Here is a 21,981-nt window from a genome sequence, read left to right as displayed (position 1 = left end):
AAGAGACTCATAGATATTTTACACACCAAGTTCAACCGAGTACGAAATCAGACGTGGGAAGCGCCCATAAAGTAGCTAGTAGAACGTCAGTGTTGTGAATCCATGTCATTTCATTGCAGACTTGGACTGCGAATGGCTTTGTTCTTCGAATCCTGGACAAACCCATCCATCGCGGTGAGTTGGTGTATGTCGAGACAAACCCTTCTTTGTTTTGTCTGTTGTTTAACGCCGCACTCAGCAATATTCCAGCAAAATGACGGCGGTCTGTAAATAATCGAGTCTGGACAAGACAATCCAGTGATTGATATCATGAGCATCGATCCACGCAATTGGGATGCGATGACATGCATCAACCAAGTCTAAACATCCGATCCCGTTAGTCGCCTCTTGCGACACGTATGGGTTGCCGAAGACCAGTTCTATCCCGGATCATGACGGGTCCATGTCGGAAACATTAATTAAGATTATCTATAGTGGTTATGGCACTGGTGTGTTATGGGATTTTCAATATCATGTATTAAGAATAAACAGTGTATTTAGCGGGCCAGGATGTTTTCCAAACCTTTCTTTGACGCCTGAAATATCTGAAAAATAATTACCAATAAAAATACCATTGCCTCAGGTTTTACGCACAGAAAGTACTTGTGCCCCGGCCGTGTTGGACATGTTTGTTTCTAAATAGCCTTTGTTCTAATCCTCCCTTCAGAGAGAACGAATCTACGTTTTATAGCAGTGACTAAACAAAAAGCCTCTTACAAACATCTCAGGGCCCCAGGGTAAGAAATGGTCCCAGCATCTAATTGTCTACATGCACTGTGTACCCCATGGGTATTCCATGGCAGCACAGGCAGCTAGGTAGTACCCCATGGGTATTCCATGGCAGCACAGGCAGCTAGGTAGTACCCCATGGGTATTCCATGGCAGCACAGGCAGCTAGGTAGTACCCCATGGGTATTCCATGGCAGCACAGGCAGCTAGGTAGTACCCCATGGGTATTCCATGGCAGCACAGGCAGCTAGGTAGTACCCCATGGGTATTCCATGGCAGCACAGGCAGCTAGGTAGTACCCCATGGGTATTCCATGGCAGCACAGGCAGCTAGGTAGTACCCATGAAAGACAGCTGGAACAGACGAGGGTGGTGATGCTGGACCTGTCTGGTGACGTGTGACTGTATGCTCGCGGTGTAGATGCTAGTAAATACTGGTTTATGAGGTCCAGACTCGACCACGAACAGCCCGTTGTGAACAGACCGGCTACATGTTAAAAGCCCAAGCACTCCTTGTTACAGCGTCGTGTACGGCTTCTCTTCATCTTGTTCTTTGCAGACGTCGGCACTCCTACCATACGGGGCCTCCACGCGAACAGCGCCTCAATGACCGCCTCGAGTAAAATCCCGCACGCGCAGAACACCTTCGAGACTGTCCAATTTGTAGCTCGACAGAACTTCTCTGAAACCTGGTTATTTGAGGACATACTTCTTTCAAGGTAGGAAACGTTAGTGGCCTGTGTTCATGGTATAGACATGTGCGCAATATAAAGTGTCTGTTGTTGTTATTATTATTATTATTATTATCATTATTATTATTATTATTATTATTATTATTATTATTATTACAACAACTCAACGCTTTACACCCCCACCCCCTTCTCTACCTGTTCACACAGCATACTTCCATCCAGGTCCGCACAATCAATATCGTCAGTCTCAAATTCAGTATATGCTGTTCTTTAAGAACATGATGTCCCTGTCATACCCTGTGTCTGCCATGCCGTGTCATATAACCCATATCCCATGTCAGACGTATCCTCCGAGGTGACCGGGCCATCATGTACTTAAACTGGACACTTCCGGACAGCCTAACCACCTGGCGGATGCATGCGGTGGGCGTGTCTAGTCGCCGGGGCGTGTGTGTCTCCAAAGCTCTGGATTTCACCGTCAGCAAGGAGTTCTTTGTGGACATACACATGCCATACAAGGTTGTTCGACTTGAGACTGTCAAGGTTAAGTTCTCCGTCTTCAACTTCAAGGCAAAAAGCATCAAGGTGAGACTGGGTTAGAGAGGTAACTATTCAACATCTATACAACTGAAAGAAAGTTAAGCATCAACTGTTATTGTAGCACTTCACAGGATGTGAGCATTGTGTGAACGTCACCCATTATTGATGTGTTCACAGCCAGCAAGTGAATGTATATGAATCTTTGCTGTACCATTCATCGGATTTTAATGTCTTTGGCCATGTTAAACCTCTTACGACCTTGGTCAGGCAGTTTCAAATCGGCACCGACTTTACACTGAATAGTACTTCATACTGAATAGTACTTTATACTTAATACTACTTTATACTGAATATTCTTTGTACTGAATATATTTTTAACTGACATGGACTCAGTACTGAATAGTACTTTGAAAGAAATAGTACTTTGTACGGAATTGTTCTTTATACTGAATAGTACTTTATACTGAATAGATCTTTGTACGGACTAGGTTTTTTTAACAGAATAGGACATGAATATTTACCGACAACTTCGGTATCTTCTCGTTCCCTGAACCTCGCGGTGTCTGTGCCGCGTCTTGTGGAGCAATGGACACTAAAAACAGGATGTTCTGGACCAGCCATTTTCTTTTGGAATATTTGTGAATCATTTAATGAATTGAAAGTACACGTTCTGTTCACAAAGGATCCCTACCCTACAAGTGTATGGACACTCAAAGCCGGCTTGAAGTAAGCCCGTTTGACAAGCACTATCACAGAACCATGCTTTGTGTCTGCCTGCCTGCAGGTGACGGTGACGGTGACTGCCCCGGAGGAGTTGTGTATCGTGCGGGAGGAGGGCCGGGATGTCGCAGCCGACCAGAAACGAGGCGGGCGGACGTTGCGGTACACGGAGCGGATCAAACCCAACTCCGGGGCGTGGCACGACTACACCTTCGTGGCTCTGAAGCCGGGACACCATCACATCCGCGCAGTCGCCAGGTCCGGCCGCGTCACAGACGCTGTACAGAAGGACATGTATGTCGTGGTGAGGACACTGCTGATGTGGACACACTGAAATTCTACTTATAGTTATCCGTATACTGTCAAGGTTATTTCAGATTGCTGTGTTGATAAGATCAAGGTTATGAAGAGTTGCGTCCCTTAGTCGGGCTAGGATCTGCTGGTCCTGGGTTCAAATCCCAGAATTAATAAATAAAGATCCTCGATGTGTCAACTATACCTGTGCTAACTGTACCTGAACATCCGGGTTAGAGTGAGTCTTCAGCAACCCCTGCTTGGCATCGGGATGGGGTGGTCAGGCTCGCTGACTTGGTTGATGCATGTCATCGTATCCAAATTGCGTGTATCGATGTCATTGATGTCAATCACTGGACTGTCTAGGCCAGCCTCGATTAGTTATAGATGACAGTCAGGAATAATGGTGAGAGCGGCGTTAAACACAAAGTGGTGATCGTCTACGGCCGACGTTACTTCCGTCATTCCCCTCACATTAAGCTGGCGTAGGTTGGCTAGCCTGTTGGTAAACGCATCTGTTTCTCAGGCCGAAATCCCGGGTTCGAATCCCCACATGGCTGCAAACTGTGATGCCAATTTCTGATATCTCTCATTCACTCACTCACTTACTATCCCGTCCACCCACGCGCCTACCCACTCACTCACTCGCCAGACCACTCACTCATTCACTCACTCACCCACCCACCCCCACCCACGCGCCTATCCACCCACTCACTCGCCAGACCACTCACTCATTCACTCACTCACCCACCCACCCCACCCACGCGCCTACCCACTCACTCACTTACTCACCCAGCCACCCACCCACGTGCCTACTCACTCACTCACTTACTCACCCACCCACCCCACCCACGTGCCTACCCACTCACTCACTTACTCACCCAGCCACCCACCCACGTGCCTATCCACCCACTCACTCGCCAGACCACTCACTCATTCACTCACTCACCCACCCACCCCCACCCACGTGCCTACCCACTCACTCACTTACTCACCCAGCCACCCACCCACGTGCCTACCCACTCACTCACTTACTCACCCAGCCACCCACCCACGTGCCTACCCACTCACTCACTTACTCACCCAGCCACCCCACCCACGCGCCTACCCACTCACTCACTTACTCACCCACCCACCCCACCCACGCGCCTACTCACTCACTCACTCACTCACTCCACTGTTTCCTCCAATATTTCAGGCTGAAGGCCGCCGTGTGTCTCAGACTGTGACATTCCAGTTAGACCCGTCTGCTCTACTCCTGCACAACGACACGGGGACAGCCGATGACAATATGGCGGGCACGCGACCAGGGGAAAGAATTAACAGTATGCACACTTTACTACGTCAAGTCTCATCACGGACCGTTCTGTCATGTTCAGAAGCTGAAACACATTTCGCCTTCGTATGGTTCTCACCAACCGCAAGCCTTCGATCAAGGCCGCACCATACCAATACACGTCAGTAGATGGTACTTGTTGTTACCTTGCCTGGCGTCGTTCAATCGCACGTTCGAAGGCTCAAAAAGTCCCAACACCTCAACTTGAATACCCTCTATTCCAGCCTCATGGAGCAAACTGGAAGACGAGCAGACGACAGTTGTTGACCTGGCGCTGCCTCACGACACCATTCCCGGCACCAGCCACACCGACATGTTCGCCTACGGTGAGTTGAGATACGACGATGCTGTCAGTCTGAGAGTTCGGCGCAAGGTTTATGTCACATTACAAAACAGCTAGCTCTTGTAACACATGTTATATTTAGGATAACACTTTCTGAGTAAAGTACAGATTCTCGTCTCACTTTCTAAATGGCATTGTGTGTTCTTGGCTTCGACCATGGGAGCCGTGCCAATTTACACTTGTCAGAGGGGTGCACAAAGTACGTGATCTAGACTACCACTTTCATTTTTGTGGAAGCATCGGTGGTTGAGTGGGTTAGATCACTGACTTTGTGTGCTGGCGATTAGGTGCCTCACCCTGGCAGTGTGGGTTCAAATCCCGGACGGTACTCAACCCCCAAAAAGTACGAGAATCTGTACTTTACTAAGAAAGTGTTGTACCAAATATAACATGTTACATTTGACCACTCTCTAAATGGCATTATGTGTTCATAGTTAGCTCTTGGGATTGAATATTGGGGCCATACAATCTGATGGCTACCTCATCCGCTCATCTCGCCAGAGGCCCAGGTTCCAGGTTCCATCCCCGTCTTTTGGGAGTGGACAAACGGTCAAAAGCGCCAGGCTAGCAAGTGCCAGGTGCTGAGATCGAATCCCGCTATTCATCCGGTTGTTTTTCAGCCTTGAGGCAACACTGTTTACAGGTTATTACAGGGTTGTTATAACCCCTAGTGCATTCACCCCGTGCACTCCCCTTGTCAGATGGTAGATGACCGAATGGTGGATACACGAATACGTACAAACACCAGAAACACAAATGTTAAAACTTGTGGTGTCAGTCACACTGGGCAAGTGACGTAGTTCACCTCTGTTCACCCAGCAGGGAATGGGTACCCGATATGTGAGGTGGATGTAAAAACCCTCAAGCGCCAGTACTTGGGTTGTATGCGTCCCAGGGAGTTGAGAACGATAACTGGAAACAAAATTAATAACAAACAAATTTAACCCATTATGTGCCGCGGATGCAGGTCATCATGAGTGACGTTGTTGTTGCAGGGGATTTGATGGGGGACGTGGTGAGTGGCGCGATCCTGCAGTCGGAGTCGTTGATGGAGGAGACAGCGGTGTTGGGGGGCAGAAGGGTGCTGGGGGATCTCGCCCCGGCCGTGACGGCCCTCCACTACCTCCAGCACCAGGGAGTCATCACACACGACTTGGAGGCCAAGGGGAAGCAGTTCGTCAAACAGGGTATGGCCTACCTGGGTGTACTCTGCCAAACACGTGGGTGATGCACGAAAGTACCAGATGGGAACAGAAATACAAATAGGTGTCGAGTGTTTGAGATGGGTAAGGAAAAGGACGGACGAGGTTTTACAGTGGCGGAACATCAGACCATGTTGGCAGTATATTGGGAGGGTGCAACACATAAGAGAGACGACAGAGGTGTGGGGAAAAAATGAACGTTGAGGTGAGGTGAGGTGAAAATTGGGTTTAACGTCGCGTCCAAAATTATTGCGCTTATATAGCGACGTGCATGTGTGTGTGTGTGGCTGCTTGTACTAGTCCGGACTGATGCCGATTTATAGTGCTAGCACACTGAGATATCATGCCGCAGTTTAACATGGATACCCCACTCAGACACAGTATACTGACTCCGAGCCGACCAGTCCTTGTTTTAGCCCTTTAATGCCGAGCGCCAGACAGGGTAACAACAAGTACCATCTTTTAACGTATTTTGGTATGACGCGGCCGGGGATCGAACCCCGGACCTTCCGCTCTCCGGGCGGACGCTCTACCACTAGACCACGGAGGCGGTCGATGAACGTTGAGAAGACTCACTGTAGGGTCATCTCTCTCCGTTTGTGTCACAGGAGTCCGGGGCAGAATAGGTCCGGAATCTAACGACTGTGGCATAAAACAACATTCACTCACATACGCATGTTCAACTACCTGTCACTGTCTCCCACTCACTCACTCACTCACTCACTCACTCCATCTCTCACACCCACCCACTCAGTGACGTCATCTCCCTCTGCCCCCAGGTGTGTCACAGCTGCTCAACTACAGACATCCCAAAATGGGGTTCGTGCTGCAGCAGGGACAGCCTCCAGCTACTTGGTACGTGCAACTACACCATCTGTTCTTCAAAAAAACATCCCGGTTAGAAAAAGTCCCCGACAATCAATGTTTTTTCGTGCAAGACAAGGATTGGGTGGTCAGACTCGGGGACTTGGTTGGCCCCGATTGATATATGGAGAATCTCACCCTCGTGTCTTTTGATATCAAATATATCAACATGAGTTGATAAAAATGGAACACTTGCAGAGGAGGTTTTTTTCCACTTTTATCAACGAGAGTTGAGATATTTGATATCAAAAGACACGAGGGTGAGATTTTATTTATCATCCAACGTCATTCTTCCAACTTTTTCAGTTTGTAGAAAGTAATAAGGAGGGTCTTACTGTATAACGTTCTGCTAACAGCCTCAGTAGCAGAGCCATCAGTGATGCCATTTAATTGTGACGCCATGGTAACCAATTATGTCACAATGGTCTGCAATTTCATTGCAGCCTTATCTATTAATGTAGATATCGCTTGATCTCACCCAAGCGATATCTCCTGTCGATGCCAGTTTTGGATGATATATAGAGGTTATCACGCGAGTGTGTTTGGTGATGGTGAATATCCTGCATTAGGAATAAACCTTGGCGAACTAAATACATTAGTGTTTATTCCTTATACATGATATTTACCATCCCCAAACACACAAGCGTGATAACCTCTTTATCATATAATGTCATTCTTTAATTCTGTGCTTCAAAATCGCTTTCCCTCTCTCACAAACATTACCGAAACATTGCGAGTTTTTCTGGAATGCGCGCATTAATATTTATCACGTCACAGGGTAAGTGGTGTGTCAGTCGAACAGTGACATAGCCAATATAGTTCCAACTGAAATCTCTTTCTTATACAGTGGCGAAGCAACATATACGCAAAACAACAATTATTTTTAATTGCCTTTCGCGGCAATCCATCAGTCTGTCTGTTAGTGCCCTTTGTCAAAGGGAAGCTACTCTAACCCTAGTCTATGATACGTCACGGCCACGGTGAGACGTTGTTGACAGTTGGTCTGTCCTGTCATAACGTTAAGAAGAGTAGTCAGATGTACACACAGCGACAAAACGAAACAGGGTAACAATTCAAACAATCCAACTATTTAATTTGTGGAGAAAGGTTCAAGCCGCAGATGTCTACAAGCACAGATATGGCTACTGATCCCGCTTGACTAGGCCTCGTGCCCTCCCAAAATTGTGTCGAAATTTATATCTCCAAAGTTACCAAAACTTATAAAATGCCTTAGCTACGTCACAGTAAGACACTGATTTTCAGTATATTAGACTGTTCCTTTGATAATGAAAGCAATTATCTCTGTAGTTTATTCAGATTCACGATGGGTAAATCTAACTCGATCGCCGAATGACGAGGGCGACGCCATATTTGTTTATAAACAGGGAAAGTAGTCCCTACTTGACCTTTGATATTTGCATCTCTATCCGCATATGACCCCAACGGATATCGTTTTTATCCGTTGGCTTTATCCTGCCGAGAAACCTACCCATTGTATGATAATATTTTTTATTCCCATGCTTCCAAAAGATTGTCTATTGTTTCCGTCTCAGGTTCACTGCGGCAGTTCTACAGACGCTGTGCGTTGTCAAGGAGATGAACTTGACCTTCGTCGACCAATCCCTGATAGATAATGGCGCCCAATGGCTGCTGGGGAGGATAGGTGACGAAATCGAGATGACAGAAGAGTCACCGCGCAGTACCGGGGTACACACCGACTTTTACACTGATAGAAGTACCGGGGTACACACTGACTGATAGACGCACCGGGGTACACACTCACTGATAGACGCACCGGGGTTCACACTCACTGATAGACGCATCGGGGTACACACTGACATCCATAACACTGATAGACGCACCGGGGTACACACTGACATCCATAACACTGATAGACGCACCGGGGTACACTCTGACATCCATAACACTGATAGACGCACCGGGGTACACACTGACATCCATAACACTGACAGACGCACCGGGGTACACACTGACATCCATAACACTGACAGACGCACCGGGGTACACACTGACATCCATAACACTGATAGACGCACCGGGGTACACAATGACATCCATAACACTGACAGACGCACCGGGGTACACACTGACATCCATAACACTGACAGACGTCCCGGGGTACACACTGACATCCATAACACTGACAGACGTCCCGGGGTACACACTGACATCACGTAAGGGAGTTACATCTAACGCTGCTTTGAACACTATTGTAGTCCCAGCTGACGCCCAAGTGATGTAGATCAGATATGTTTTCTACTTTGGTGAAACCCTTTAGCAAGGAATATTTTACGTCGTGGTATGAATAGGCTCTAGAAGAGCGAATTGCAGTGACACTTAAACAGGTGAAGACATGGTCGGATGCAGAAGTTTTAAAAGGGAGGGGTCCAAAATATTAAAATCCTCTCTCAGTCAGTTTTACTGCCTACAGCATTTGGTTTTCAAAAAGGTTTCCTTGCCCCCGGATCCGCCTATGGAAGACTATGTGTAGTTCTCTCATCCAATATGTTACAGCACACAGAGGCTGACGATGTCGTGACGTTGGTGGCGGAGGTGCTACTGTCCATGTTGCAGTGTGAAAAACACATCAAGAAGAAGGTAGGGTACGATTGATACAAATTAGTCCTTAAGTAGTATCCCCAGGCAGTTAGCCCAGTGGTTGGGTCGTCACAGCAGAAGTTCGATTCCCCACATGGTTACAATGTGTGGAGCCCATAAATACTGCCCCTGCGTTTTGACTGGAGTAACTCTATAATGGAGTAAAAGCATACAAACGTGTCACTAACTCACTTTCGCAACCGCACATCCACAAATGCACACACACCCGCACTAACTCACTCACGCACTTACTAACTCATACCTCAAGTGCTAACCCACCGATGCACACTCACTCACTAACGCAAACCCACTCACTCACTCACTCACTCACTCACTCACTCATCAACTCACTCACTCACTCACTCATCAACTCACTCACTCAATCACTCACTCAGTGCATCCTGGTTCCAGGAGTTCCAGGACGTGTCGGAGATATTGAAGGTGCAGCTGTGGGCGTTCCTGGAGGAGAGGCTGGACAACATCTCCAGCTCACTTGCCCTCACCAAGGTCAGTCTGGCGCTGACCAAGGTCAACTCAGAATATGCGCACGTCGCCGTCAGGAGCGTCATCAACAGCAGGAGGAACTCCCCACTGGGTAAAACAATGCAAGGGGCTTGCACCTGATTATACGAGTGGGGGTGGGGAGTGCAGTGAATGAGGGAGAGTTCAGTGAATGAGGGATAGTTCAGTGAATGAGGGAGAGTTCAGTGAATGAGGGAGAGTTCAGTGAATGAGGGATAGTTCAGTGAATGAGGGAGAGTTCAGTGAATGAGGGAGAGTTCAGTGAATGAGGGAGAGTTCAGTGAATGAGGGATAGTTCAGTGAATGTGGGATAGTACAGTGAATGAGGGAGAGTTCAGTGAATGAGGGATAGTTCAGTGAATGAGGGAGAGTTCAGTGAATGAGGGATAGTTCAGTGAATGAGGGATAGTTCAGTGAATGAGGGAGAGTTCAGTGAATGAGGGAGAGTTCAGTGAATGAGGGAGAGTTCAGTGAATGAGGGAGAGTTCAGTGAATGAGGGAGAGTTCAGTGAATGAGGGATAGTTCAGTGAATGAGGGAGAGTTCAGTGAATGAGGGAGAGTTCAGTGAATGAGGGAGAGTTCAGTGAATGAGGGAAAGTAGGTTGGTCAGAGTGACAAATATCCTCCAACGACTCAGTAAGCCAACAGATCGTTGTATAACTGAAATGTTGTTCACAGTAGGGTACTAGCAATAATACAATAATCGATGCTCATGTTTATTTAGTCGCCTCTTCCGACAAGCATAGTCGCCTTTTATGGCAAGAATGGGTCGATGAAGACCTATTCTACCCGGAATTTTACAGGTCCTAGCGTTAATCACCGGATTTGCTAGTCCAGATTCAATTATTTACAGACAGCCTTCATATAGCTGGACTATTGGTGAGTGTGGCGTTAAACAACAAACCAACAAACAAAACTCGGTAGCCTGAAAATACCTAGAAATATTTTTCTGAAAATTTTCGGTTATATTTATGTTGTTAACAAGACGTATCTTATTGTCCTGAATCAAAGGTTTCACTGACAGTAACATATCAACTATTTTGTTAAAACTGACCGTGTTTGAGGTTTTACACTTCCGAAATAAATCTTGGTTTCCAGGATCCGGTGGTCGTGGGTTCGGCCTTGACTATGATTAGGGCTTTGTCTAAACTTTAACCCTACTCGTCGATGGGCCAGAGTTACAACTATCCCCCAACGAATTCAATTAAGCCTTTTCACATTGAGCTAACAGATCGCTGTGTAACTGAAATATTGTTCAAAGTAGGGTTTAACCCAACGTACCCACTCCTGTAACAGATGTTAACTGAACTGAACCTTTATTTACACTCAGACCGCTTTCAGCAGTATCTGAGGTACACAATCATTTTAACAACATACACATGTACGTATTAATATAGAACAAATACAATAATAAAGAGACAAAACCCTATCCATATCCAATAGAAATATCTGAAGCAGACTCGACTGTACAATTCCGACCATATCATTGAGCATGCGATTATGAATCACTATCAAAAAGTGATGATACCCGGTGTTCGTGACAAGGTGCGCGTATCCTGCCCCACCGGGGGCACCCGTCACAAACACATGCAAGTCAACCATTCACCTTAAAAAACACACGAGAAGATATGGTACAAATAGGGAATTGCATCGGACATCATTTATGTCACTAATGCGTCAAACTTGGAAATGTCCTCACATCTTTGACGAGCATGCATGTGTGTGTGCGTGCGTGCGTGCGTGTGTGTGCGTGCGTGCGTGTGTGTGTGTCTGTGTCTGTGTGAGTGTGTGTCTGTGTGTTTGTGTGTGTGTGCGTGCGTGCGTGCGTGTGTGTGTGTCTGTGGGTGTGAGTCTCTGTGTGTGTGTGTGTGTGTGTGTGTGTGTGTGTGTGTGTGTGTGTGCGCGCGTGAGTGTGTGTGTGTGTCTGTGTGGGTGTGAGTCTGTGTGAGTCTGTGTGTGTGTGCGTGCGTGCGTGCGTGCGTGCGTGCGTGTGTGTGTAATGAATCAGTATGAAGAAACACAGCTGATTTGACATTGCGTCCACACTGACGTGTACAGGTTTCTACTGGTCCGACACTGACCCGGAAGTGGAAGAGTCGACGATGTTCAAGGATCAGGTCGAGGCCCAGTGGGTGGAAGCCACGTCGTTCGCACTGATGACGCTGCTGCATTCGGGGACGTGGTCAGACGTCACACCCGTCGCCAACTGGCTGGTTCACCACCGGGGCAGACATGGAGTGTTTGTGGGGATGATGGTGAGACCAGGTTATTGAGGGGATCTGTGGTTTCCGTCGAGATACAAAATAGTCATCCGTTTCTTCAACATACACGTCATCTGTTTTACTGTTTCGGGTTAAATCAAACCTTCGCTCACAACACCCACCCTATATTCCCGAGGGAAGGGAGCTAACTGCTTATAAAAGTCCAGTTACAACCCTTGCCAAACATTGCTGGAATTTTGGAGTTATATTTTGGCTGGACTAACGAGTCTTTGCACAGTACAACCAAAATCGCGTGACGAAATCGACATCCGGTTCGTACACTGCCGTGTAGATTTCGGTAGATTGCAGGATTTGCAAAGTATGTGTACCGTCAACTTAGCGCCAATCCAAATCGAGGTGCTCACGCGATTGGATGCACTTCGCGAAGTAGGACGCGTTTTATTACAATATAGTTCCTGATTACCGATCATATTGTCTTGACTGTGCGCCGCCATTTTGTTTGAAGCAAATGCAAGTGATATGAGAGATTGAATCTGATTGGTCAATAGAGGGATATAAGGGACATAACTCGTAATAGCCACTGTCGGCGCTACGATCGAGGCCAGGAATTCCAGCCTAGTTCGGCAAGCGTTGAAACTGGACTTTTATCGTCAGTTAACCCCCTTGCCTCGGGGGGATGTACCAAACCCATCCCTACCTAGTCCCCAGATCATAGATAGCACAACAGTTCCCCAAGTAAAACAAAGTTTTTGAATCACTGGATCTAATTAAACACGTTCAAACAAGGACAGGCGAATCAAAATATTTCAGACACCTTTTATTGTAAAAAGCATGTTTTCAAAACACGCATTTGTATTTCTTGTCAGTGGGTGCAAAGTTCATTCAATTTGTTTGAGGAGTACGAACATAGAGAAAAAAGTTTGGTTTTCCATGGTTATTATCATTGCTCATTTGTCAGGATACGATGGCGGCGACTAACGCCCTGGCGATGTACAGTCACAGACGGCAGTCGCCCAACTCCGACCTTCACTGCAACATCACGTCACACCAATCCCAGACCTACCACCAGACCATAGACTTCTCCCAACAAGAAGCGGTGGTCAAGAAGGGCGTCTCAGGGGTAGGTACAGTCCCCTCGCTACATCAACACATGTTATCTTGACCAGGTCCCGACACTACCTGTAAGAAGCGGTGGTCAAGAAGGGCGTCTCAGGGGTAGGTACAGTCCCCTCGCTACATCAACACATGCTACCTTGACCCGACACTACCTGCAAGAAGCCCCCCCCCCCCCTGAGACTACCAACTGCCAGACAGCAGGCATATTCCTTGTTTGATGTATCGCTGAAGGCTCCGTCGGGAGAGGTGTACTGTACATCTGTTTTCTTCACAGGCTCCGTCGGGAGAGGTGTAATGTACGTGTGTTACTGTTTTGTTCACAGGCTCCGTCGGGTGAGGTGTACCAGTTCGATAGTCGAGGATCACGTCTGGGGCAGATGCAGATCGAGACGACGTACAACGTCGCTGTTGGCAAGAACGACCACTGCACCTATAACCTGAGCGTCTCCAGCACACCATTTGACATCAGCAGCACAGAGTATGTCCAAGGGAAAACAGTTTCTAATGTTGAAACATATTCGTTTGTCAGTTCTAACTGTAGCACTGACAGCAAGTTTATTGAAGTACCAACTGCCTGTAAATCGAAGACGTGGAATAAAACAATACTTTTCATGCCATTTGCCGTATATGCAATACACATTTTATTTAGCTAAATGAGTTTTCACATTTACACGGTGAGTGAATGAATGAGGGTGTTGGGGTTTGTGGCGTTAAGCCCAGCATGCCGATTCCAAACTCACCAAAGTGTCCAAGCACAGCTGATGGCTCTGTGCCAATGGCTGTGTCTTGTAGTACAATTGTGTACCAGATAGACCTGGAACGTGAGTGTATTAGACATATGTCCACGAATACACCTTTCAGGCATCTGACATCAATAATTCAACAGGCATGGGAACACAGCTTCTGGTTTATCAGTCCTACACACAAGTTTGCCTCCACTGTCGCACACACAAGTTTGCCTCCACTGTCGCACACACAAGTTTGCCTCCACAGTTTCACACACAAGTTTGCATCCACAGTTTCACACACAAGTTTGCCTCCACTGTCGCACACACAAGTTTGCCCCCACAGTTTCACACACAAGTTTGCCTCCACAGTTTTACACACAAGTTTGCATCCACAGTTTCACACACAAGTTTGCCTCCACTGTCGCACACACAAGTTTGCCTTCACTGTCGCACACACAAGTTTGCCTCCACAGTTTCACACACAAGTTTGCCTCCACAGTTTCACACACAAGTTTGCCTCCACTGTCGCACACACAAGTTTGCCTCCACAGTTTCACACACAAGTTTGCATCCACCGTCACGCACACAAGTTTGCCTCCACTGTCGCACACACAAGTTTGCCCCCACTGTCGCACACACAAGTTTGCCTCTATTGTCGCACACACACGTTTGCCTCCACTGTCGCACACACACGTTTGCCTCCACTGGCGCACACACACGTTTGGCTCCACTGTCGCACACACAAGTTTGCCTCCACAATTTCACACATAAGTTTGCATTCACCGTCGCACACACAAGTTTGCCTGGTGCGTTGAATGGTCTCGTTCTCTCTCGTGTGGGAGTGTTTGATTCTTCAGGATGTGTTATTATCTGGACGAAAAACAATTGGATGACTTCACAACATTTATTTATATCCCTACATATCTCCTACAAATACACTTTATACGTGTATCGGGATAAGGTAACAGGTGCGAGAACATCAGGCAGGTGTACCTTCATATCCCGAACAAGTACAGTTACGAATGCTCTACTAATCTACTGCGTAAACAAGTTCCATCTCCTTTGTCAGGACGTCACTGTGTAAGCAGTGCGGCTTTGCATGCCCACACGACGCTGAAGGCGAGTCATCACGCCGGAAGCGGAGCCCAGTTGCCAGCGCCAACATCATGTGTGTAGAAGTATGTCTGCAGTAAGTAGCACTGACTGGACATTTACCAAGAAGAAGGTCATTTTGTTCCATTCCATGCGTTTTCTTAGCCAACTATACTAAATAAAACCGACCAGATAATTAGGATCATGGTAAAAACCAGATACCATAACATAAACCAACTCCGACCTTTTTCAAACATTTGTGGCCTCTTTAGGCTGAACTGAGTGAAAAGTCACTCAGTAATAATCGGATTTACTTTATATCTGATACCAGTCTTATGTATGGATGCCTTTCTTAGGTTTTTTTGGTGACTTTGTAGGTCCTTAACAAATACTAGCCGCCACAACGTCCGTGTGGACGCAGGAATTCCTAGTGGTCACAAGATCATCCCAGTCACACAAGCAGAGGTGAGGTCAAGGTCACATTATACTGAGTGAAGACAGCTGTTACATTGTCGACTGCCGCTTCCACACACTCGTCATCAACAAGCCAAAGTCACTCCTCCTGTCATAGTCTTGTGGAGAGTGTTTTGTCACTCTGAATGTTAATGCTTAGATCTAAATATGAAACAGATGAGGCGGTATCTCTGGTCTCCTTAAGTTCTAGTTCCGTTGGGTAAACCAGTGGAAGGAAATGGGTATTGAACGACGTAAGGTTATCGATAAACTTGAAGCTTAGGTTAAATGTGTTGGCTAAATTACCTTGATTTGACTTTGATAATCTGAGCAGAAATTCCGATTCATATGCACAAAGAAACAGATCAGCAAGAAGGGTCGGGGAGGGGGGGGGGGGGGTACAATTGGTGCCCATGGGGATGCAAACTTCTTCCCTAAATGCCTTACCCCAATTGCAGCTGTAACTGAAAAAATATCTAAGCTCCATACAAAATCCCAGACATCCCCAGATTATCAAATGGTCGGTCCCCAAGGCATCAGTCCCCTTGATTACAATTTTTAAATTGGAAACATATCTGTTTATCTGTGATGGATGACTCGTATCGATCATTTCTGTTGTGTCTCTCCATCATATATCAATCCACAAAGGGCACATTCAATGCCGTATATGACGTTTTCAGTTTGACATGATAGGTCTACAACAGATGTAATGTATAACTCACGTGTTATGTTGTTTTTACAGATGGCTATCATGACGAGGAGAAAGACAATGTACCTCTACAAAAATGGACTGTTTTCCGTGATGTTAGAAGAGGTAAACATGCTTTGAAACTTGCAATAATGTCAAGAAGTAATATAGCAAATAGAAGTTAAGCTTTATGTACCCATGTCTCTCGTGTCTGACTCAGTACCTATGTCACTCGTGTCTGTCTCAGTACCCATGTCTCTCGTGTCTGCCTCAGTACCCATGTCTCACGTATCTGTCTCAGTACCCATGTCTCTCGTGTCGTTCTTAGTACCCATGTCTCTCGTGTCGTTCTCAGTACCCATGTATCTCGTGTCGTTCTCAGTACCCATGTCTCTCGTGTCGTTCTCAGTACCCATGTCTCTCGTGTTTGTCTCAGTACCCATGTCTCTCGTGTCGATCTCAGTACCCATGTCTCTCTTGTCTGCCAGTACGCATGTCTCTCGTGTCGTTCTCAGTACCCATGTCTCTCTTGTCTGCCAGTACCCATGTCTCTCGTGTCTGCCAGTACGCATGTTCTTCTTCCTTCATTTCATTGTATGTGTCTATGGCTATCTCTGTCTCTCTGTGTTGCCTGCCTCTTTATGTTGGTGCCAATGTGTCTGTTACGGCCCTCTGCATATCTGTGTATTCTTGTTACTGTCTGGTCACAGGTGACTGAAGGTGAAAAGATCTGTTTCGGGTTCCGAACCCTCGACAAACAGGAGGTGGCCCATCACCAGCCTTCCATTGTCACCATCAGGGAGGAGCGGCAGAGGGGTGGGTAGACAGAATGGTAGACAATGGGGTCGTTGTTTTTTGAGTGATAAACGTGTTGGCAACGGGTCATAGTTTTGAGTGGCAAATTGTGAAGACAATGGGGTCATTGTTCTTGAGGGTTAAGGGCTCACGTCTTTGGTGGACAAGGTGTGTATACTGGATAAGAAATGATTGTGCCGACGATAAAAACATTACTGTTTGCTGGACATGGTGGATCTTCTGTAAAAGTAGTGTTGCGAATATTAACACATGTATATGCACATTGACTGTAACAATCTGAGGAAGAGAATTTATGGACGTCAACTTCTATATTTTGAGGAACACATCACCTGATGAAGGAGAAAGTATATACAGTAAACTACCTTTATAACGAACACGCTTATAACGAACTGACGGATATGACGAACTTCTTTGTTTGACCCGGCCACTGCTGTACCTATGCTGTACATATGCTTATTCCGAACTACGGTTATAACGAACTAAAAAAAAGTGGCCCCTTTGAGTTCGTTATAACCGTAGTTTACTGTACGCAGAAACGTTGTGTTCGTCATGATAAAGAAGTCCATAGATTCTCTTCCTGATGTGGATCACTTCTAAATGTCTTTCAAAGACTCCAAAATGGACGTTTAAATAGGAACTAAGGGACGGTTCGTACCTATTTCAAGAACAGCTTGTTACCACAACCATAAACCCAGGGGTGTTACCCCTTCATGTTGCAGAGCCCTCCTGTAGCTTGGCCTATGACGCTAAAGACAGCTCGGTGACTCTGCCAGTCCTGTGTTCAGACCTGTCCCAGAGACACAAGGGTGTCTGCATATGTGCTTCAGGTAATCGCAACCCTGTCTCTTTACATGTTGTTGAACGCCGCACTCAGCAATATCCCAGGTATATGACGGAGGTCAGTAAATAATCGAGTCTGGACCAGACAATCCAGTGATTGACATCATGAGCATCGATCTACGGAATTGGGATACGATGACATGCATCAACCAAGTCATCGAGTCTGACCACCCGATCCCGTTAGTCGCCTCCTCTTACGACAAGCATAGTCGCCTTTTATGGCAAGCATGGGTTGATGAAGACCTATTCTACCCCGAATCCTCACGGGTCTTAGCCAGTATGTGTTTATGTAGTATGTTGATGGTAATTGTGAAAATAATATTATGAAAACAATACCCATTGTCTCAGTGTGACTGGGCGTGGTCGAGGTTTAACGCCGACCGGATCAGTGTGGTCCTTACTTTCTTTATTCTCTCATCTCCGACCTCAACCAGCAAGACAGCGCGGGCGATATTTTAAAAACACAGTAAAAAATGTTTTTCACGAATTGTGTAACTTATTTTATGATATTTAAAGTTTAGAACACTAAGTAACACTTAGATTAATTTAGGGCGTCGATCGAGTTGTTTTTTTGTTTTTTTTGTTTTGTTTTTTTGCTTTGGAAACGAATACCATGTGGGTTGCTTGACCTTTTGCAATCTCAGGAAAGAACCAAGTTCCATTCTGTCAAAACATTTGATTTTTCAACTTTGTACACCACTATCCCACATGACAAACTTTAGGAAAAACTTCATTCATTGATCCATGGGGCTTTTGTTACAAATCGTGGTGAACAGAGATATAGTGACGTATCTATATTCAGAGGTTCGGGACACTTTGTGAAAAATGAAAGCAAATGCCATCTGAAGTTTATTGAGAAAACAGTATGTGAAATGCTGGACTTCCTCATTGATAAATATACGTAACATTTCCGGGTAAGACATTTAGGTAAGATGTAGGCATCCCCATCCACCAATTGTGCTCCACTTCTTGCTGATCTGTTTCTTTGTGCATATGAATCGGAATTTCGGTTCGGATTGGCAAAGTTAAACAAGGAAATTTAGGGGCAAATTGAGTGAGAAAACGTTTTATTGTTTCACGTGGGAATGACACGTCAGGGCGGGCGGGAGATGGGAAACACAGATAATACGGACAGCCTCATATGAGGGCGTGAGAGCTTTATACGGGTGAAAAACTGATACAGGTCTTAGAAGAATACCATTCTGTTGCACCCAACCAGCATGGGTATCATGCTGACAACCCAAGGAATATAACCAGGGGGAATGTGGGTTTCGAACCCTTGTTCAAAGGACCTTGGCCCGAGTAACAGGCGCATATGCTGCATAGCATATTGTTGGGTCCTGACGTTGTCTTCTACATACGCTTTGATCAACTTGAACCCAGCAGATAGGGGAATACTCGCTTATGTATTCCCACGTACAGTTGGCCAAAGGCACCACAAATAGTTCTGACAAGTTAATGACATAGTGGATAGTCCAGGTTCAGATTCATACCCAGCAACCCGTGCTTGTCATATGAAGCGATGTAATACATCGGCGGTAGGGTTCTCTGACTTGGTTGATAGCGCATCTGCGTGGATCGTTGCTCATAATGTCAATCAGTGGATTGTCTGGTCCAGACTTGAATATGTACAAGCCATGTCATATAGCTGGAATATTGCTGAGTGCAGTGTTGTCAACAACCCAACAAACAAGCATGACGTTACGTTATATGTTCACCCACATATGTATTCACCCCCATAACGATCATTGATCACCCTGCGTCAGGGACCGCCTCCGTGGTCTACTGGATAAAGCGTCCAGAGTGGACGGCCGTGGGCCGATCCTCGGCCGCGTCACACCAAAAGACGTTATAAGATGGTACTTGTAGTGAAACGCTCGGCACTAAGGGGCGAAAACAAATGACTGGTCGCCTCAGAGTCAGTATACTGTGTCTAAGTGGGGTATTCGTGTAAAACTGTGGCATGGTATTTCAGTGAGCTAGCACTATAAATCAGCATTAGTCCAGACTTGTAAAAGCAGACACACACACACACACACACGAACACACACGAACACACACACACATAAGTGCAACAAACTTGAAGGCAACGTACAACCTCACCTCACCTCCCTGCGGTCTTTCTAGCCTTGAATGGTCTTGCTGGTCTTGGTTTTATCAAATGTACTGTAAATATTTAAAACCAGTGGTCAACCACGACCATTCAGATAGTACCCCACTGACCGGTCTGTGTGCTGTAACATGTGAACCATCAATCACTGTGTGAACTGACACCTGCACCTGCACGTTCGTCCATCGTCTCTAAAGGAGAGAATGGGGTTTGAAATGAAAATTTAAGTATTTACAAGCATGAGGAGCTTTTCTGACTCCGACTCGGTGACCGGTGACGAGGTTCCGTTATGTTCTGTGTTGTCGGCATGTTGCAGGTACATGCGGCAAGTGTCTGCCACGCCGCCGTCACAAGATGAGAACGAAGCACGTGAGGAGACAGTTATGCGGCGTGGATTATGGTAAGTCGAGCCTCGCTCGGCTACACTCTGCAAAACAGAAACGTAAAAGTGATTTTAGACGTAGAATTTATATATCATATGAATCAACAGATGATAATCGATTATTCAAAATTGGCACACATCATTATCATCGACCCAGGTTCCATATGGCACAATGGAAAAGTAGATTTCCAAGGTGAAGGTCAGCCCAACATCTTGTATTGCTGCCATTAGAGTCCAAAACTGACTGGCATCGTCGTCCCTAGAAGCAATCAGATCATGATTTGTGGCCTGGGAAATGTTCACCCACCCTGCCTGCAGTGCTTGAGCCAACTGTCGGGGCTTCTGTGGTTGTTGGTGAGACCGGGAGGGCCATGGCAGGACCTGGATGTTGTGAGTCCTGAAAAAGGTTGATGTCAGTCTTGCCGTGTGAGGTCGGGTGTTGTCTTGTTGGAACATGATGTTCGCTTGTTGCATAATAAGAAGGACGTGTGGCTGAACAATATTATCTGTGTAACGTTGTGCCGTTAAATTCCTCAAACCTGCACCAGGTCTGCTCTAGCAGTGTAGGAGATGGCTGCCTCATCACTCTACCACCATCAAATCTGTCCGCTTCCTGTTTGCAGTTTCGTGCACAACTGTCAGACGTTAACGAGTTTACCACTTTGGCTTTTCTTTTGCAGGGTATATTTGAATGTAAACCGTATAACTCCCACCACGTGGTACACAAGCCATGACTCCCCACCGTTACTTCCACATAGATACATCACATTAAAATCAGATCTTAGTTCTCGCTCATCGCTGAAGGTTGGAGACTATTGTACAATGACATGGGTACAATGTGTGAAGCCCATTTCCGGTGTCCCCCGCCGTGATATTGCTGGAATATTACTAAAAGCGGTGTAAAACCATACTCACTCACCCACTCACTCACTCACTGTTGTATACTAGAACAGCTGATATGACCCTGTGTGTTGACCTATCAGATTGGAGAAGGGTTCGACACATCCGAAGTTGTGTTTTGTGTTTTCAGTGTACAAGATTGAGTCACGGGGGACGGAGGCGGATGGGGCTTGGCGACACACGGAAACCACGGTGCTCGAGACCCACATACAAGGTACCCGCTAGATGAAATAGGGTTTAACGTCGCGTTCAAGATTATTGCACTATATATACGTGTGTGCGTGTGCGTGCGTGCGGCACGAGTCCGGACTAATGCCAATTATATAGTGCTTTCCTACTGAGGTACCATACCGTAGTTTAACATGAATACCCCAATCAGACACAATATACTGACTCCGAGCCGACCAGTCCTTGTTTTAGTCCCTTAATGACGAGCTCTAGGCAGTGTCACAAAAAGTACCCTCTTTTGTCATTTTGTTAACATCCATTCCAACATTTTGTCTAATATAGTCCTAGTATCTGTATTATATAGCGATCAGCCAGTCTGTCTGCCCGTCCGTCCGACCGTCCGTCATCATTTCCTTTTCCGGGACAGAACTCGAAAACCATTCAGTGTATTTGATCGAAACTTGGCAAATCTATCAGTCACATACTGAAGTGGTGCCTTTTAATATTTTGGGATTTTTTGAATTTTTATTTTCTAAATTGTTTATGAAAAGAAGTTGGACATAGAC

General features: G+C 46.2%; 1 protein-coding gene across 1 annotated transcript in view; it reads left to right on the top strand.

Moving 5' to 3' along the window:
- Positions 1 to 21,981, top strand: part of LOC139459936 (complement C3-like) — a 40,279-nt gene that overhangs the window by 14,324 nt on the left and 3,974 nt on the right. The window contains exons 17-37 of the mRNA XM_071241671.1: positions 120 to 174; positions 1,327 to 1,486; positions 1,801 to 2,044; positions 2,784 to 3,023; positions 4,212 to 4,338; positions 4,574 to 4,675; positions 5,688 to 5,879; positions 6,674 to 6,749; positions 8,312 to 8,465; positions 9,294 to 9,377; positions 9,789 to 9,972; positions 11,959 to 12,155; positions 13,081 to 13,242; positions 13,562 to 13,716; positions 15,036 to 15,155; positions 15,436 to 15,523; positions 16,254 to 16,325; positions 16,910 to 17,015; positions 17,735 to 17,842; positions 20,282 to 20,365; positions 21,378 to 21,461. Of these exons, the coding sequence (XP_071097772.1) occupies positions 120 to 174; positions 1,327 to 1,486; positions 1,801 to 2,044; positions 2,784 to 3,023; positions 4,212 to 4,338; positions 4,574 to 4,675; positions 5,688 to 5,879; positions 6,674 to 6,749; positions 8,312 to 8,465; positions 9,294 to 9,377; positions 9,789 to 9,972; positions 11,959 to 12,155; positions 13,081 to 13,242; positions 13,562 to 13,716; positions 15,036 to 15,155; positions 15,436 to 15,523; positions 16,254 to 16,325; positions 16,910 to 17,015; positions 17,735 to 17,842; positions 20,282 to 20,365; positions 21,378 to 21,461 (2,794 nt within the window). The remainder of the gene's footprint in view (positions 1 to 119; positions 175 to 1,326; positions 1,487 to 1,800; positions 2,045 to 2,783; positions 3,024 to 4,211; positions 4,339 to 4,573; positions 4,676 to 5,687; positions 5,880 to 6,673; positions 6,750 to 8,311; positions 8,466 to 9,293; positions 9,378 to 9,788; positions 9,973 to 11,958; positions 12,156 to 13,080; positions 13,243 to 13,561; positions 13,717 to 15,035; positions 15,156 to 15,435; positions 15,524 to 16,253; positions 16,326 to 16,909; positions 17,016 to 17,734; positions 17,843 to 20,281; positions 20,366 to 21,377; positions 21,462 to 21,981) is intronic.

The sequence above is a fragment of the Haliotis cracherodii genome, unplaced genomic scaffold, assembly GCF_022045235.1.
Source record: "Haliotis cracherodii isolate W230 unplaced genomic scaffold, xgHalCrac1.p SCAF_13, whole genome shotgun sequence".
Classification (NCBI taxonomy): domain Eukaryota; kingdom Metazoa; phylum Mollusca; class Gastropoda; order Lepetellida; family Haliotidae; genus Haliotis; species Haliotis cracherodii.
Note: the sequence above shows the minus strand (reverse complement) of the source record. Positions and strands in the feature narration are given on the sequence as shown.